Source organism: Arthroderma uncinatum, assembly GCF_011692745.1.
Source record: "Arthroderma uncinatum strain CBS 119779 chromosome Unknown scaffold1, whole genome shotgun sequence".
Lineage (NCBI taxonomy): Eukaryota > Fungi > Ascomycota > Eurotiomycetes > Onygenales > Arthrodermataceae > Arthroderma > Arthroderma uncinatum.
In genome coordinates, this window is record NW_022983863.1 from 5,139,010 (window position 1) to 5,156,774 (window position 17,765).

At 49.1% G+C, this 17,765-nt stretch overlaps 7 protein-coding genes across 7 annotated transcripts; 3 read left to right on the top strand and 4 right to left on the bottom strand.

Annotated features, from left to right (window-relative positions):
• Window positions 1-2: 2 nt before the first annotated feature.
• Window positions 3-2,498, bottom strand: GIQ15_01565 (Atg7p; the record flags this gene model as incomplete). The annotated part of the gene is made up of 7 exons (XM_033548982.1): window positions 3-92; window positions 161-511; window positions 565-1,032; window positions 1,089-1,233; window positions 1,289-2,058; window positions 2,133-2,241; window positions 2,308-2,498. The coding sequence occupies 7 exons, from the start codon at window positions 2,496-2,498 to the stop codon at window positions 3-5; spliced, it is 2,124 nt and encodes a 707-aa protein (XP_033409933.1).
• Window positions 2,499-5,047: 2,549 nt separating this feature from the next.
• Window positions 5,048-6,804, top strand: GIQ15_01566 (imidazole glycerol phosphate synthase hisHF; the record flags this gene model as incomplete). Its single annotated transcript, XM_033548983.1, has 3 exons — window positions 5,048-5,170; window positions 5,231-6,658; window positions 6,724-6,804. 3 exons carry the CDS (start codon window positions 5,048-5,050, stop codon window positions 6,802-6,804), a joined length of 1,632 nt encoding a protein of 543 aa, XP_033409934.1.
• A 225-nt stretch (window positions 6,805-7,029) lies between these two features.
• GIQ15_01567 (DNA polymerase epsilon subunit B) lies at window positions 7,030-9,309 on the bottom strand (the record flags this gene model as incomplete). Its single annotated transcript, XM_033548984.1, has 2 exons — window positions 7,030-9,223; window positions 9,278-9,309. The coding sequence occupies 2 exons, from the start codon at window positions 9,307-9,309 to the stop codon at window positions 7,030-7,032; spliced, it is 2,226 nt and encodes a 741-aa protein (XP_033409935.1).
• A 260-nt stretch (window positions 9,310-9,569) lies between these two features.
• On the top strand, window positions 9,570-10,981 carry GIQ15_01568 (tetratricopeptide repeat domain-containing protein; the record flags this gene model as incomplete). Its single annotated transcript, XM_033548985.1, has 2 exons — window positions 9,570-10,673; window positions 10,736-10,981. The coding sequence occupies 2 exons, from the start codon at window positions 9,570-9,572 to the stop codon at window positions 10,979-10,981; spliced, it is 1,350 nt and encodes a 449-aa protein (XP_033409936.1).
• A 71-nt stretch (window positions 10,982-11,052) lies between these two features.
• GIQ15_01569 (yippee family protein) lies at window positions 11,053-11,657 on the bottom strand (the record flags this gene model as incomplete). Its single annotated transcript, XM_033548986.1, has 2 exons — window positions 11,053-11,563; window positions 11,611-11,657. The coding sequence occupies 2 exons, from the start codon at window positions 11,655-11,657 to the stop codon at window positions 11,053-11,055; spliced, it is 558 nt and encodes a 185-aa protein (XP_033409937.1).
• Window positions 11,658-12,091: 434 nt separating this feature from the next.
• On the top strand, window positions 12,092-13,847 carry GIQ15_01570 (disulfide-isomerase; the record flags this gene model as incomplete). The annotated part of the gene is made up of 4 exons (XM_033548987.1): window positions 12,092-12,462; window positions 12,512-12,890; window positions 12,947-13,386; window positions 13,457-13,847. The coding sequence occupies 4 exons, from the start codon at window positions 12,092-12,094 to the stop codon at window positions 13,845-13,847; spliced, it is 1,581 nt and encodes a 526-aa protein (XP_033409938.1).
• A 467-nt stretch (window positions 13,848-14,314) lies between these two features.
• Window positions 14,315-17,603, bottom strand: GIQ15_01571 (uncharacterized protein; the record flags this gene model as incomplete). Its single annotated transcript, XM_033548988.1, has 2 exons — window positions 14,315-16,930; window positions 16,986-17,603. The coding sequence occupies 2 exons, from the start codon at window positions 17,601-17,603 to the stop codon at window positions 14,315-14,317; spliced, it is 3,234 nt and encodes a 1,077-aa protein (XP_033409939.1).
• Between the last annotated feature and the right edge of the window lie 162 nt (window positions 17,604-17,765).

Genomic DNA, 17,765 nt, shown 5'->3' on the forward strand with positions numbered 1-17,765 from the left:
CATTAAATCTCGACCAATTCATCGTCATCACCGGCGTCTGAGTCTCCGGAAAAATCTAGCTCTGCAGCAGCTGCATCCGCCAGACGCTGGACCTACTTTCGTTAGCGAACATCACTAGTCCTGGATTTCAGCGTTGACAAACCTCTTTTAGCCCGCTTACTTCCTCGATATACGAATTCTCATTCATTGCGCGCTTGACGAAGTTCCAGCCATCCTGCAGGTATAAGTCAAGGACCTTGCTGGAGCAGGCACTGCAGAATGGGTAATCCTTGCCGGTGACGACGACATTGTTGAATCTTGACAGATACCCTCTAATTTGATGCGGTACTATGCCTAGCGGATGGGGGTTTTCGCTGTTGTCTTCATCGAGAGAAGTAGTCGCAGGAGCTTCTGCGCCGTGAGGATGCTGTACGATGGATACGAAAAGCTCTACTAAAAGAGCAGATGCGATAGCAGCAATACCCGGCCTTGTGACAGTGCACTGTTGGTCCAAAGTCTGCGCCTTGACGGACTAATGAGAGTGTTAGTGGTGTAATTTGGCTGAAGGATGGGGTTGATGCTTACGTTGGCCGGTGCAACAACATCGTTGCAAAAGTAACATCCAAGCCCATCTTGGGAGCCTGCCGTCTTGACAGAGCCATGGCGCATAACGACAAACGTGTCAAATCCTAGAGCGGCATTCAAGACTATTTTACCCGCTGCTTTTCCTAATAAGGTTGGCAGCCAGCGGGATTCTCGTGTGTCCATCAACAGGAATATGGCATCATGCTCCTCAATGAGCTGCTTCAGCAAATCAAAATCAGCTTTAGTCTTCTCTTCATCTACCACTGGATGTCCCGCCATCGGCACCGAGAGGACATGACCTGTCGAGTCAACACCTGGATATATCTCTTTGAGAGCTTCGGCAGCACGCAACGCCTTCTTAGCTCCACCCTCTAAGCAATCCTTGAAGTTAAACAGAGGCTGCCTAACTGGGTTGGAGAAAGAAACAGATCCATTGTCGACAAACGTGATTTTGTGAACACCCCAGCCCTACGATTGCAAATTAGCATATATGCAACCTCCTTTTGCAACGATTTTATACTTACAAGAAGATTCCTAGCAACGTAACTTCCAAGTGTACCAGCGCCAAGTAACAAACATTTAGTTGTCTTGATATTTTCGAGGTTGAGATTTGGGCTGATTCTCCACTTCATCAACTTGAGGTTCAGGTCTACTGATTGATCGGCCAGCCTATATTTGAAACGGGGTGAGCTATGTTCTCAGAGCGTTGTGAACATGTACAAACCTTTGTGGATCCATATATTCTTTGAGGTCAACTGTTCGACCAGAGAGCTTGCCGGCGGGATTTCGCTCCCATCCTGTGATTTTGGGCATAGTTGGATGTTCTTCACTACCCTCTGCGCTGGCATTTGGTTGAGAGCCTTCAGTTTCTAGTGTCATGACCACACTCCTTCCTTGGTCTCTCCGTGCATGCACGTCGCGGTATCTCATGATTTGGACCCTATTGAGCTTCCACCTTTTCTGGACAAGCACCAACAGGTTTCTTAGCACCCAGCTAGGTGCGTCATCATAATTGGATGGGTCCGCGAAGCAGATATAACGATCTTCCTTCTCGGCATTATCGAAAAATCCTTCCTCATACTCAGACAGCGAGGAAACGCGCCATTCGTAACTAGCCAAGGTTGCCTCCTTCGCTTGGTCCTCCTTCGGCTCGTTGTCCTTAGCAGCACCCCGGACCTTTTTGGCCAGGAAAAAACCGTGCTGGCGGGCGTCAACCCCATACCGCCAAGTCTGAACAGCATCAACTAAAGTTGCAGTCTCAAGGCCAGTCAACTGCCGCGATGCACTGCTCGCAGATTTCTGATCAGGGGTATCAGTCGAGCCCTTGTTGGTGGAGTCTGATACTAGGGCCCATGGCGGACTTGAATGGATTGCCGGAAACGCAAACCAGTAGGAGAACTTGTATTTCTTGAGATCCGCGAATGAAAGGACTGTGAAAGACGCCAGCAACGAAGGACATGAATATATGGTTCCATCATTAATAGCATCCCATACCTTTCACCAAATTTGGATCATTAGCACGGCCATCAAAATAAGGAAATGTTAAAAACAAGCACTCTATCACCTACAGTTTTCCCTGCCAGCTGCAAGAGCGCAGGCTTATCTGCATTTCGATACTCCTCGATCGTGTTTACATTCTTAATCATGCCCTCTGCCCGATAGTAGCCTGCCGGAACGCTGATGATGTCATGGGTAAGCCGGCGTCCTAGAGAGGGGCAGAGAGACCGTGAAAGCGACACTTACTCGTCTTTAAGCAAGGAATTTCCTAGTATCTGCATTCGACATGACTCCTCGGGGCGATCGGACGGCTTTATTTCATAAAGTCCGAGTACTTTGCGTGCGGAGTCGTCGAGCTTGTCATGGTCAACCTTGAGTGAAGCCAGTGAGGAGTAGAAGGGCAGCTCTATGTCAGAGATAAACGGCGTGTACTGCATCTTGGCTGGTTACTGCGCCTGTAAGTGAAGGTTGAAGTTACAGTACGTTATATCAAGATGCAGCCAGACTCATGTGTAAAAGAGAAGAAGGCCGCTGGCTTGTTGATATAGCTCTCTCTCTACTCTTTGCATCTTCGAGATCAGCGGGACAAGGACAGGCGCCTGACTTAGTCAGCAGATCGGACATCTTGCGCTGCTTTTAGCCTCTGGTGGCCGCTTTAGACACATCTTGGTCCTCCTTTTGTGTTCTCGTCGCTATCCAGCAATATGTGAAATATGAGAGAGATATCCTGTATATATACTCGTACCAGTAGAGCTTTACACATCCATAAGAAGGTTGGCGTTGGATTTATCAACTGCAAGTCCTGCAAGCTGGCCAGCGCTAGGCGGGAAGCACCTGTACGGAGACCACTCGTGCCAACACCTGTATACATATGTGTGTTGGCATGTTTATATGGAGATGCTATAGTTAGGCATTAAGCATATACCTACGTTCAAAGGGTATATTTAAAGACAGATCCCGCGGAAGTTGAATTAAAATTCTCTTCAATTATTATTCCATTTGAGCAGTTGAAGTGTCGGAGGCCAGCATCCAATCGACGAAAGCTTACAGCGGCGTTTGTTTACCACCGCACACAAAAGTACAACACCCGCTATATCTATTATACCTCTCGACAGCGAGTAGTGTTTAACCTATACCAGGTAATCCAACCGGAATAGGTGGCGTATTGAAGAGATGTTGGTTGGTATTTGTGGAGGTATATTCTCATCCATCATGCGGTCCCTGAAACGGCAATTTGCTAATTCAGTAATACAGGTATATGTGCCGGGAAGAAATCCGTTGCCAATTTTTTGATAAAGAATCACGGATTTCAGCAGCTCTCCATTGCTCCAGGGAACCATCAGACCATCGTTGAAGAACAATTTGAGCAGCTTTCGCTCACCAGCTCCCCGGACCCGTCAGCCCAGACCTTCGAAACAACCGATGAACTAATCGACTTTGTGACCCCGAGATGGCGAGAACTCTGGGTAACTACAGATATACCGGATGATTCTGCGCTAGAAAGGCTTCTCCTAAGGCCGTTCTTCCTATTAATTAGCGTTGATGCCCCGATATCTCTGCGCTGGCGCCGGTTCACCGATAGGTCTGTTTGTTCGGCACTAGCTTCTATTTAATGAACAGGGAATGCTGATATTCGGAAATAGATGCTGGAGGAAACAGCTAGAGCCACCAGATCTGGAGAGGTTTGTTCTGATTAGCGATCACACCCAATACGACCCCAAAATCGGCGCTGCCTATCTACTGGATCGAGCACATGTTCGTCTGTTTAATACGTCCTCTTCGTTAAACGAATTACACTCTGCGCTGGACTCCTTGGACTTGCTAAACAACAACCGCTTACGGCCCGTCTGGGATCAATACTTTATGCAATTGGCGTCCTTGGCGGCACAGAGAAGTAATTGCATGAAGCGACGAGTGGGATGTGTGCTTGTCAAAGAGAATCGCGTTATGACCACGGGGTACAATGGAACCCCTCGCCATATGAAGAATTGTAATGAGGGTGGATGTATGGCTTCCTTCTCCTCCGTTGAGGTTAATAGTGATATTCTGACTATTCATAGGTCCTCGCTGCAACATGGGCCAGGCCGGGGGTACAGTTTTATCGACATGTCTCTGCATGCATGCTGAAGAAAACGCTTTACTGGAGGCCGGGAGACAAAGAATCGGAGAAGGATCTATCCTCTATTGCAACACGTTGGTGTCTTCCACATCCCCATGCTCTATATAGACACTAACATACAGCAGATGTCCATGTCTGACGTGTAGCGTCAAGATAGCTCAACTCGGCATAGCAGAAGTAGTATACTCCCAGGGGTATCACATGGATAGCGATGTTCGTGCCTGTCTCCTATTTCCTTCCCGTCCTCCACGGTTTATTGTCGGTGTTTTCTAACTTCACTTAGACGGCAGCAGTATTGAAGGAAGCAGGGGTCAAGCTTCGGCAGTTCTCGCCTGTAGGTAATCCATCCCTATCTTCTGCAGGCCCGGTATTAACATCCAACATAGCCCTGCAATCGCCTTATCGACCTCAAGGGACTGGATATCAACATCCCAAAGCACGAATAGTCGCTATCCCCTGCCCATACTAAAAGCTTGTCTGGATCTTCAGACAAGGGTGTGCTCGGGCTTGAGATACTTCGTATTCCGCCACACGATCTATGCGCAACCACCCATGATAATATTTACAGTCTAGCGTTCGAGGTGATTCTTTTGAATGATAATTTGTTTTTTTCCTGTTCAGGTCGGGCAATTGAAGAAACAATTCGTTTATATACGCGTCATGTTGGATAGAAAGGATGTTCTTAAATATATTATAAAGCGGGGTTAGAACCTAAAACGCGAATTCATAAATAGTTAATTAGCGATAACAAAAAATTGATTTCTGAGTCACTTAACAGCGAAAAGGATACGTATTCCACGACGATAGAGAAAGGGGAGACCAGAAATCTACAATCTCTTCAGTTGTTCAATTCCGGCAGCCGTCACAATGCCTACTGTTCATCTCCTAGATTATGTCGCGGGGAACATCCGGTCCCTCGTCAATGCATTAAATAAGCTGGATTGTCAAGTAAAATGGATAAAGTCGCCTCAAGATATCCAAAAAGCGGAAGTATGATTATTCCTCTGTTTATCACTATGAATTTCTACGAATGCTCACAATTCATACTAGATTCTGATTTTACCTGGTGTTGGTCACTTTGGCCACTGCATGAGCCAGCTTTCCAGCGGCGGGTTTCTCGAGCCAATAAAGGAGCATATTAACTCTGGAAAGCCGTTCATGGGAATATGTGTTGGCTTGCAGGCCTTGTTTGAAACGTCAGAGGAGGCTCCCGATGTCAAGGGATTAGGACTGATCCCTATATCACTCAAGAAGTTTGATTCCTCTGACAAGAGTGTCCCTCACATTGGTTGGAATTCCGCCATCTACAGCGAGAACAAGTGCTACTATGGCCTCAATCCTCGTAGTAAATATTATTATGTCCATTCTTACGCGGCTCCCTGTGATGCCACTGTCCTTCAAGCTCAAGGATGGAAGGTTGCAACCGGCAAATATAAGAACGAAACCTTCATTGGAGCCTTAGGACGGGGAAACGTGTTTGCAACTCAATTTCACCCAGAGAAAAGTGGTCAGGCAGGATTGAGGGTTCTGGATGCATTTCTCAAGGGCAAGGAGATCGATGATCTCCCTGCTTCCGATCTTTCTACCGCCAGGGATGGACTGACAAGACGAATAATTGCCTGTCTTGATGTCCGCACCAACGACGAAGGTGATTTGGTGGTTACCAAGGGTGACCAGTACGATGTTCGAGAAAAATCTGGAGCTGAAGGACGCGGCCAAGTGAGAAATTTGGGGAAACCTGTCGACATGGCAAAGAAATATTACCTAGAAGGCGCCGACGAAGTAACGTTCCTCAACATCACATCGTACAGAAACTGCCCACTAGCCGACCTGCCGATGTTGGAAGTTTTACGACAAACTTCTGAGACCGTTTTCGTGCCTCTAACCATTGGTGGTGGTATTAGAGATACGACAGATACAGATGGAACCGTTGTCTCTGCTCTGGACGTGGCTAAGATGTACTTTAAGTCTGGTGCTGATAAAGTTAGCATCGGATCAGACGCTGTGACTGCCGCTGAAGAATATTATGCTTCTGGAAAGAAATTGACTGGCAAGACGGCCATTGAAACCATTTCGAACGCCTATGGTAAACAGGCTGTTGTCGTCAGTGTTGATCCACGACGTATATACGTCTCTTTCCCTGAAGATACCACCTACCATACATTCGAGACCAAGTTTCCAAGCGAAAAAGGGGAGAAGTATTGCTGGTTTCAATGTACGATTAAGGGTGGCCGAGAAGGAAGAGATTTTGACATTAAGCAACTCATCGAGGCCGTTGAGGCGATGGGGGCTGGCGAGATATTATTGAACTGCATCGACAAGGATGGGACAAACAGTGGATTTGACCTTGAATTGATCAATGATGTCAAGTCCTTTACTACCATTCCGGTCATTGCCTCCAGTGGAGCTGGAAATCCTGGACATTTTGCAGAGGTATTCGAAAAGACTTCGACAGATGCTGCACTGGGTGCTGGCATGGTATGTTCATCTTGAAGATATATGAATATCTCCCTACATTTGTGCCTTGCGCTAACTCTATTTAGTTCCACCGCGGTACCTATGCCGTCTCAGATGTAAAGAACCACCTTCGTGACGAGGGCTTTTTGGTCCGTGAGGTAGAGTAGTATGGTTGAAACAGCTGTTAGATATCTTCAATTGTGTTATGGGACATGGTTGATATACAGGTTTTCGGGGATAGACCTACAAGATAATCAACGGACTTAATTAGTCGACTGTAGGATTTGCAAAGTTATGATTATATATTATTCAATTCATGTTATTTCGATCAGGTATCCGTAGCATAATTCGTTAAAACTAAGACTTTGCTAAATGCTTATCCACCAATCTATTCAAAGAAATTCCTCCTTTATACACCCCTTTTTCGTAGCCATGTTATATTCAATCCATCTTGCAGTGTCACTACTTCCTTCAACTACAAATCGCCCGGGATTCATAGCGTGACAACCTTCATAGGTGACTGTAAACGGGTCTGCGTCGGGATCAGCCAGCACTAAAGCGGTGGGGAGAGGATACAGGTGCAATGATGAGCTATGGTCCCATAGAATCGGGCGTACGGCCGGTGAAAACGGGCTGAGATAACCTTGGTCTAATATTGACTTGACCAGTTTCCGGGCTGCAAGTAAGCTTGGATGTACTTCATCCCGTTGCCGCTTGTTTGCTGCCGTTGAGTTATCTTCTTCAGGGTCGAGATTAGTGGTGTCCTGACTTGTGTCTTCAGCGTCGTCCTGTAAGGGTTTCGCTACACTGTCATTCTTCATGACTACCGCATTCCGTCGTAGTCTGCCAGAAATAATGTCTCTGAAAACGACTATTTCTGAAACACTCGGCTCATCAATGGTTATCCGGGTAGGGTTCGAGGACCAGACAGCCGATTCGTCTATCTGGCGGGAGGAGATGGAATGATCCTGACTGTAAGCTGATTGGAAAACTCGGCGAATTCGAGAGGTAAATAACTCCGGGATCAACGGCCTCGGGATACATGCGGTTGCTCCAGGGGAAAATGAAGAGGCCCATGGATCATTCTCACCGGGTACAAACACGAAGGTTGAACTTCGAAGGAGGTTAGGGAATTGCGTCAACACTGAAGCAAGGCTGTCAAAGAATTCTTTATATTCAATACTCCCACAGTTCCCAGCTCCAATTGCCGCGTCGTGGACAAAGTTGCCTATCAAGACAAATGTCGGAGGCACTTTATTGTCGGATGCTGCATTGTATTTCTCTAGCACCATTGAAAGCGCTTGTAGGGTCTTTGGATTATCCAGATTCACTTCGCCCATGATGACGACATGCTGCTCTTCCATCTGTCGGCGTGATAGTGCATTTGTTTTCGCAGATTCCGCCTGACTCGACCCGACTTCACCATCTATCGGGTCAAGCGCAGAGTCAGTCGGTAGCTTTGTATTCCAACCACGGCTCTGGTTGTCAATACCAAGAGAAACTTCCCTTCTCTCGCACGGAGGGCCCCCAACAGATACTGCAAGGAATTTCCCGCCAATTGCTCCGGAGCCTAGAGCTACTGAATCTTCGTCATCGTCTTCATAGACCCCATCAACGAGCAAGATCATCCCTGGCACAAACCAGGCACCGTTTACTGGAATCCCCTTGGCATGTTCCATATCTATAGCTACTGTTCCTGAGGGATCAGATAGAATATATCCTCCGTTTGGGGAAATTGAGAGCAAGCCCAATAGCAAATGGTTGGTATTTCCTCGTCCCTGCAAGCTTGTGATAGAGGTGAGCTTGTAGGGTTGATTTGACTGGGAAGCGGCATTCGACTCGCTGAAGGATGTAGGTAACGTCGATGTTTGAAAAGTTTCATTCCGTAGTAGCCGTTGATGAAGACGATAATAACGATCCCGAAAGAGGCTCACCCTGTTGTTAGCCGGGGGAAAGAGAGAGGGATGCCCGTGTGGCGGTTCAAAATGTTTCTTGTTCACATTGTATGTTAATCGCTGCTGTTCGAATGCGCTGACAATTTTAACCCGTTTTCTTGCACGATCTCGCTGCTTATCTGGGGAATCGGCAGGTTGTTCTGCAAGATCAGGCTCAGCTTCCTGGGGCGCAGAAACGTCTTTATCGGCTGGTTGGACTTGAGAGTCACTTCGATCGAGTCCGCTATGTTCACGCTTCTTTTGGGGTATAGATGTATCAGGAGCCTTCTTAGCTACGGCCTTTCGATCGTGTTGAACCCGGCCTCCGACCATGTAGCTTTCTAATTCGGCCAATATAGTCTTTAAGCATAGCTTTGGACCATCCTCCACGATCGAACCACCCCCAGACTGCTTCCATAACTTCGCAACTTCATCGAGTACCAGGTCCGCAAGTCCTTCCTGGCGCCATCTCGAGCCACAGGACTTGCCGATGAAGGTCGCAAGGGCTTGTAATGTAGACGAATTGAAAGCTAGGTTGTGTCGTTTCGAGAGTGTCCGAAAAGCTAGCGGCCTAATTGTATTAGGGGGTATAACGACGGGGAGTACGGAGGGTTCATGGGCCCTGGAGGCGTTTGATTCATTGATACCTGAGCTTTAACGATGAAGTTAGCGGGGGCTCGAAACGAGATGGAAGCGAGGTCCATACCGGATAGGTACTGATGCCTGGAGATTGACCATGGGTGATATTGTATATTTAATATTCCGCAGTAAATATTTATATAACCTGCATCGAAGTGTGAGCGGTGCAGTTGAAGCTTGACGCGTGGATTTCAATTAACGATCTGAACGCGTTTGCGACTTTGCTAGCGCGTTGCCAGATTACATCACTTTTTGCTCTCTTCAAAAAGAACTCTTCACAACGAACACACGAACAAGGACCACACAGCTTCTTGAGATCTCGCTCTACCTTCTCAGACGGCACAGTGACGCTAATTACGATGGGTGACGAAATGCAACCCAAGGCCGAAACGACAGCAATGGACAGTGAAGCTACGGGGACAGACCAGAAGAGCCAACTAGCTCAACTCATCAAGCTCGCGTCTGCCAACGAGGCGACGAAGGACTATGGCAAAGCCGTAGACCTCTATTCCCAGGCGGCCGAGCTTCAGGCCGAGATAAATGGCGACATGGCACCTGAGAACGCAGATATACTATATTCCTACGGGAAGTGTTTGTACCATGTTGGCGTGAGCAAGAGCGACGTGTTGGGCGCGAAGATGCCCCAGGCTACGACTGAGCCGGCCGGAGGATCGAGCAGCAAGACGGGGAAGACTTCTACAGAGGAAGAAGGGTTGTCTTCGAGCATTATCAAAGATGCGCTTGCTAAGCGAATGGAGGAGGGGGGTGAAGGTGAAGGACTGGGAGGACCGTCAGCTGGCCAGAGCAAGACTGGTGCAACACCTCTTTTCCAGTTTATCGGGGATGAGAACCTGGAGGCTTCGGATGACGAAGAGGACGACGACGAAGACGAAGGGGGTAAAGGTGGAGAGGAAGAGGAAGAAGATGACGACTTTGCGAATGCGTTTGAGATCCTGGATCTGAGTCGTGTGCTGTATGAACGGCAGCGGAGTGAACTGGAACAAGACAAGGAGAAGAACGAGGAGAAGCTACGACAGGTGAAGGAACGGCTGGCCGACACATACGACCTCCAGGCCGAGATATCACTAGAAGGCGAGAGATTCCCGGACGCAGCCACCGATCTTCAGTCGTCACTACGGATAAAGGAAGAGCTATATTCGCTAGAAGATCCTATCATTGCTGAGTGCTATTATAAACTGTCACTCGCCATGGAGTTCTCTTCGGTCATGAAGAAAGAAGGGGAAGAGGACGACCAAGCGAATGATGCAGAGCCGCAATACGACCCAGCTGCCCGAGAGCGAGCTGCAGGATACATGGAAATGGCGATCAAGAGCTGCAAGGGACGAATTGCAAAGGAAGAAGCCCGAATTGAGAGTATTGGTGCAGAAGATGCGGAGGCAGTGTCAAAGATAAAACGGAACATGGAGGACGTCAAGGAAATTGTATCAGACATGGAACAGCGGGTACGTTGAACACTTGTAAGAAAACATCCTCGTTACTGTCCGCTTGCTAACTTTCTTGCCAGCTCGTCGACCTTCGTCGGCCGCCGGTGTCTATCCCCAACGCGGAACGGACCAAGGAGGAGCAAGCAGCCGCCCAGTCGATCAAGCTGGAGGAACTCACCAAGGTCGCAAATGACCTGAGCGGACTCGTGAAGAAGAAGAAGCCAGCCCCAGCTCCAGCTTCATCAAGTGAGCCAGAGGGCAAAGGGAAGCGGCCGCTGGAGCCAGAGGAGGAGACGAACCCTAAGAAACTAAAGGGGGAGAGTTGATTCTCAACGTCCACAGATATGAAAGAGACCTGCTTGTATATTATTATGAAATGACAGACGAAGCCGGGTATTTACGACGAGCGTTGTTTCCGCCTACGCCTCCGCTTGGCCAGAGAGGGAGTCCATATACCAGAGAACAGATCCTCGCACTCGTCTTCGTCCTGGCTATCGAACTCGATCTCGTCGCCCTTGACCCCGTCCGTAGATGTAGTAGATGTTGTAGTAGAAGTAGATGAAGGCCGCTCCCAGGACGAGGACAGGCTGATCCGCTTGCTCTCGACGATGAACTTGCCCACCTTGTACTTCTGGCTCTCGTCCTCGGCCGCGATGTACTTCCAGCCCAGCACCGAGTGGCAGAAGCGACAGGCGATGTCGCTGACCGTGTGGGCGCCGGTGACGAGCTGCCGGGCGACGGCGCGGTGGGCGACTGTGTTTGCGAGCGCGCTGGCGGCCGGATGGGCAGCTTTGGGGTCAGCTACGAGATACGCTCGTCCGTGGCGGCCGGTGAAGCCCTTGCTGACGACCTGCGAGGTGAGGCAGATGGTGGCCGCGCAGTTGGCGCATCGCAGCGAGGACTCGTGGCTGGCTGGTCAGTATATCTATATCTTGTATCGATGGCGAGGACGTACTCTGCTTCAGTCTGCGGCAGGTAGTTCGGGAACTTCATCTCCTTCATCTTCTCTCTCTCTCTCTGTCTCTCTCGCTCTATCTCATGTTTATCTATCGTGAGGCTGGAGTGAGGCTATAAATAGTTATCTACTACATCTACACCTATCAACATCAACATCAACATCTACCTACACCATCTACATCTACATCTACCTATCAACTACAACTATGAACATCTACACTATACGGAGTACTATCAACATCTATCTATCTATAACTAATGTAACTAGAACGTAGATAATGTAGCGAGATTCAAAATACAACTGGCGTGAACCAGCCAATTACTAGCTGGGAGGCTGAACTGCGGGCAAAAGAACAGATTGTCCTCAAGCTAAAAGCAGCAACTCCCGCCTCATATATTAACCATCCCATCCCCAACTTCCAGCAACTCTTCCTCCATCCTCACACTCAGCCGTCTGCCCCAATTGACCACTAGCAACCATGCCGGGTGTTCGAAACCTCCTCCTCGCCCTCGCCGGCGCCTCGCTGGTCCCCGCCGTCTTCGCCGCTGACGACGCCGCCTCGGACGTCCACGCCCTCAAGACGGACACCTTCAAGGACTTCATCAAGGAACACGAGCTCGTCCTCGCCGAGTTCTACGCTCCATGGTGCGGCCACTGCAAGGCCCTCGCCCCGGAGTACGAGATCGCTGCCACCGAGCTCAAGGACAAGAAGATCCCCCTCGTCAAGGTAGACTGCACCGAGGAGGCAGACCTCTGCCAGGAGTACGGCGTCGAGGGATACCCTACCCTCAAGGTCTTCCGTGGCCTCGATACCGTCAAGCCATACAATGGTGCTCGCAAGGCCCCAGCGTGAGTCGAATCTACTCTCTTTTATATAGATGGCAGCTAACATGGACAGCCTCACTTCATACATGATCAAGCAGAGCCTCCCATCTGTCTCTGTGGTCACCCCCGATAACTTCGAGGAGGTCAAGGCCCTCGACAAGGTCGTCATCGTCGGCTTCATCGGCGAGAATGACAAGGCCTCCAACGAGACCTTCACCGCGCTCGCTGACTCCATGAGAGACGACTTCCTCTTCGCCGGCACCAGCAGCGCTGAGCTGGCCAAGGCCGAGGGCGTCACCATCCCCGGTGTTGTCCTCTACAAGGAATTCGATGACCGCAAGGATGTCTACGACGGCAAGATCGAGGCCGACGCTCTCAAGGCTTTCGTCAAGACCGCCAGCATCCCGCTCGTCGGTGCCGTTGGCCCAGAGACCTACTCTGACTACATGTCGGTATGTATCCCTAGCTGCTGCTTCAATGATGTTCAAGACGATGCTAACAGGCACAGGCTGGCATTCCCCTCGCATACATCTTCGCAGACACCACCGAGGAGCGTGAGAAGTTCTCCACCGAATTCAAGGACCTCGCCAAAAAGCTAAAGGGCAAGATCAACTTCGCTACCATCGACTCCAAGGCTTTCGGTGCCCATGCCGCAAACCTCAACCTTATCCCAGAGAAGTTCCCAGCCTTCGCCATCCAGGACACCGTCGGCAACAAGAAGTACCCATACGACCAGGAGAAGAAGATCACCCAAGATGAGATCACCAAGTTCGTCGAGGGCGTCATCTCCGGCGAGATCGAGCCCAGCATCAAGTCTGAGCCTATCCCAGAATCCAACGACGGCCCAGTTGCCACCATCGTCGCCCACACCTACAAGCAGATCGTCATCGACAACGAGAAGGACGTCCTCGTTGAGTTCTACGCCCCATGGTGCGGACACTGCAAGGCGTAAGTTGGCTCTTCTCCTCCCCCTCCCCCTGTTTCAGCCTCTTATACGTCACTAACACCGTCCGTGCAGTCTCGCCCCCAAGTACGAGCAGCTCGGTGCCCTCTACAAGGACAACAAGGACTTCGACTCCAAGGTGACCATCGCCAAGGTCGATGCCACCGCCAACGACATCCCAGACGAGATCCAGGGCTTCCCTACCATCAAGCTCTTCGCCGCCGGCGCCAAGGACAAGCCAATTGAGTACACTGGCTCCCGCAGCATCGAGGACCTCGCCAACTTCGTCCGTGACAACGGCAAGTTCAAGGTCGACGCCTACGACGAGAAGAAGATCAAGGAAGAGGGTGATGTCACCAACAAGGTCAAGGTTGACGCCGCTTCCGAGACCCCTGCTGAATCCAGCACCGAGACCGCCAAGGCCTCCGAGGAGACCGCTGAGGCCTCTGGTCACGAAGAATTGTGATTTATTCCTTCCTTTTCTTCGCTGGCTTTATGTAAACTTATGATACTACGTTTACTTGAGTTGTTACAACTGATCTGACTTAACTGCCCTTTGCAATGTTTTTTTGGTTAATGGGAAAGGGGGTGGAAAAGGAAAGGAAGAACAGCTTTTCTGCTTCCTTGCATCGATTGTTCTGCCAAATACCTTTATAATGAGATTTCTTTTACTGACCTGCACTACTTTACTACCTGCTATGCATGTTCTGCCTGCGTCCTGTCCAAACCATGCTCACTGCTGCACTAGATTAGATAGTCAAGCAGATTGTATTGAAAACATTTAACGATCCGAGATGGTCTTTGAGCTTTTTCCAGGCGGCTTACCACGATTTAATTCATGCATTAAGTAAAAGTAAAAGAAAAGCAGGATAAATATTGAAAATTGAACCAATCGTTTAAACTATATTAAGGCTATTTATATTCGTACAATAATCAATCAATGGTGATTATGCCGGCATTATGAGCTTGCCGGTTAGCTTCTGATTCGTTATTCGGGACCGTATTTGCATTCGACACAACATGCTGGTTGATGTTGTTACTTAATGAAGCCGGGATAGAATTATTCCCTTCCTCGCGTTTAACCTTGTCTGCGCCAGTAGCACCATTCGGTCGCATGAGTTGAGCAACATGTGTTTTAACAATGTTATCTAGCACCATGATTAGGTCGGCGGGATTTTCAGCTTCGGCCATTGCACCGTCTCCAAGCCCACGCCAGCCCTCCCCGTTGACGCGTAATATCTTATTTGTCAACTCGCTTTCTAGCGCCACCTGGTTCATTCTGACGCTGGGCATGGTGCCGTTTCGTAGAAGCCAGCTAATACGTTGTCGGCGCTGTTTCATCGTGAGATGAAATCGGTATTGGAGGGATGGGTATGTGATATGGTACATTTTCGCGGATCGGGCTGCTATCCTGACTACGGGGCGGGATCGATCGTTCGTTTCTGCTAGAATATTCTCGAGAGCTTCTAGGAGGGGCAGGGTGATGGTAAGCAACTCTAACGTAAAGCCCAGGCCAGCTGAGGGATCGTTGAGTATAGCTGTTAATGATTCCATGATGCGTCGATGAGGGTTCTTGCCGTTGAGGTCGAGAGACATGTGAAGTTGAGCTAGGGGCCGTTTGTTCCTGGCTTGCGGGGTGTCTTGTGAGGGTATGGGTGCTGGTGTATCAGTATATTGGAAGGATATAGACGCTCGTAGATTGTTGTTAGATGACGGGTATGTGAAGGCTAATTTGGAAGAAGATATCGAAGTTAAGGCGAACCCTTTGCGGTGGATGAATTCCAAGGCAAGAATAGTATTCGTAAGACGTTGTAACCAGGAAAATAGCTGCGTGATAATTGGCTCGCCAATGCGTGTGAGGAGGCGAATTGCGAACTTTTGAGATCGAGGTTTGAAGGCGAGGACGGGGTCGGAGGCTAAGCTGGCTATTCCAAGTTTCGAAACAGGGACCGCAAACATTCCGGTAGCTATTACTATAGCTTCACGGGTTCGATGGTTAACCCCTTGGTATGATAGGTAGATCGTGTCCCTCACAATAGCCCGCCCGCTCGACAAAGGGGAGATTACTCGTAGTTGGTCAGGAAGGTCAGATGCCTTGAAGCGAACACTTATCCTGGGGACCTGATTATCAACGCCTAATACCAGCTCATCTATCGGTGGGGAGTGACGGAGTCTAAGTTCCTTTAGACGGTTTGCGTTTGAATGCGCCACGACCATGCCAGATATAGCATTGGCGAACTTCGCGAAGGAAAGGTGTCGAAGCTTGTCGGGTAAGCTTCTGCATTGTCCTGTGATAGGGTGGGCCTGCCGTAGTCGTATGAGTCGACCATTGCTGGATGATTGAGGTTGAGATAACGCTGGTGCATCGCTCTCCAACTGAACCACCCACCAGTCATCCCTCTCCATACTGCTCGTAAAGGCGACGAGCCAGTCAGAGTCCCAGTCCCTATGCTGGAAGAGTGATATGTTTCGAATCTCATTCACGGGCAGCACTTTGCGTAGGGTAAACATGTCTAAGTTTCCAGGGCTTATTAACTTCCAACCCACGACCCGTCCGTGGCTTTCAGCCTCCTCCATTGCAGCTAGACATCTCAGTCGACATATGCGGTCGTAGGCGTCTATAGAAAGCCCTTTACTAGGGTCGGATTCGGTGTCGTGTCGGTTTAATGAGAGCGGAATAGTCTGTAAAGCCACTCCACCTCCTATCGGTTCGATTGCAACCCTCAGCGTTTTCCTGTGGGTGAGGTGAGCGTCAAGGTAGCAGTTTCCGGGCTCCGTTGCTGATTTGTTTAGCCCAAGGTGTAATCCCCCTTGGCCATACAGCTTGGCCATAGCAAGTTTGTTATACATTTCGAGGAACACGTCGCCGATATGTTGTGATATAATTCCTCGCAGTATTGACTCAACAGATATTATTTCGCAATCGAACTGTGTACTCTCGATGGAAACCTCTTTGTTATCTCGAATCCAACGAACGTATAAACGAGATATTTCTGGTTGACTAGCCCCGGCTCGACGCTGTGACTTGTTGAACCTAGCACCAATCTCAATCCAACTCTTTGGCCCAGGTCGATTAGCCCAGTACTGAATCACCAGTGTGCGGTGTAACAGCTCAATGCGTAGATTGTCTCCCCAGTAAGAACGAGTTAAAGCAACGGCCTGTCTAAAGCATGTCATGATCTTTTGGGTCAGAACTAGGTTGTGAAGGAGATCACAACATCCCACAATCCCTGATTTCATAAGAGTAGTGTTGATGGTGCGTTCTAGGCTATCACGAACTGGGCCCTTAGAAAGAACTGATGATGGAGTGAATATGAATCGGAGGTCAACAAAGAAGAACTGGGAGGCTTTTGTTTCCTGGGCTATTGAGAGGTCTAGTTCAATTTCATGCGGGATTGTGAAAGTGACCCTTCCATCATGGATGTGATATGTGGCGTATTCTGGAATGGGATCATGGGTTATGAGTCTGATGCTTATTAGTTTATTGATTTTCCGAAGTGTTTTCAAGGTATCTTTAGGAGATAATATTCCTGGAGGGAGGAATGCCAGCTAGTTAAACTGTTAGACATTTAGATCTGTATTAAAATTATGATAAAAAACTTACCGCGGGCAGTGCAGAAACAGCCCCAGTCGAAAGGGCTTCTAATGCTGTTTCTAGGTCAGGGTTTCCCATTTGCGCCTTAAAAAGATCGCGTTTTATATTCCCAGCGAGGAAGAGCGTGTGGTGATATAAATCATAGCGCTGGCGAATGAAAGACTGCAAATCAATTAATCTGCCAACTTCGACTGCCTGTCGGCCCCATTGTGATAGAACGAGGAGTTTGATAAATTCAGCCCTCTTTGCCTGAGAAAATTCGAGTATCTGGCTCTTTTTAGCAGCGGCCAGGGTAGACTGACTACCGCCGCCTGGTTGATTGGGATGGACATCCCCCAATTCGCTCAGAAGCTGCAGAAGATCGTTCCAGCACTGGACAACCACTCTGTTAATACCTTTAGCAAGTGGGAAGAAACCTTGTGTTATATGAGCTATTTCGGGTGGAGGGAGATCTAGGGACGCAGACACAACGGCTTGCTGAGACTTGATGCCATTCGTTCGACCATTCGCGTGGGAGTTGTTTTCGGCGTGGCCGTTATTATCAGAAATCGCAGTATCTCCGTTCATCGTCGCGGCGACGCCCCATCCTCCGTGGGCGCTTGGATCGTCCATGATGATGCCAGGCATTTCCCAGGGCTGCTTCTACCTGGCCTCCGACCAAGGACTATCGAAAATTATACCAAAGCGTTTCGATCACTGGCGGGCCCATTCACGTTGAAGCTGAGGGTATCGAGATCGAGCCACAGTTCTCAGAGACGAGGTGGCGCAACAAATATCATTAGATCGCAA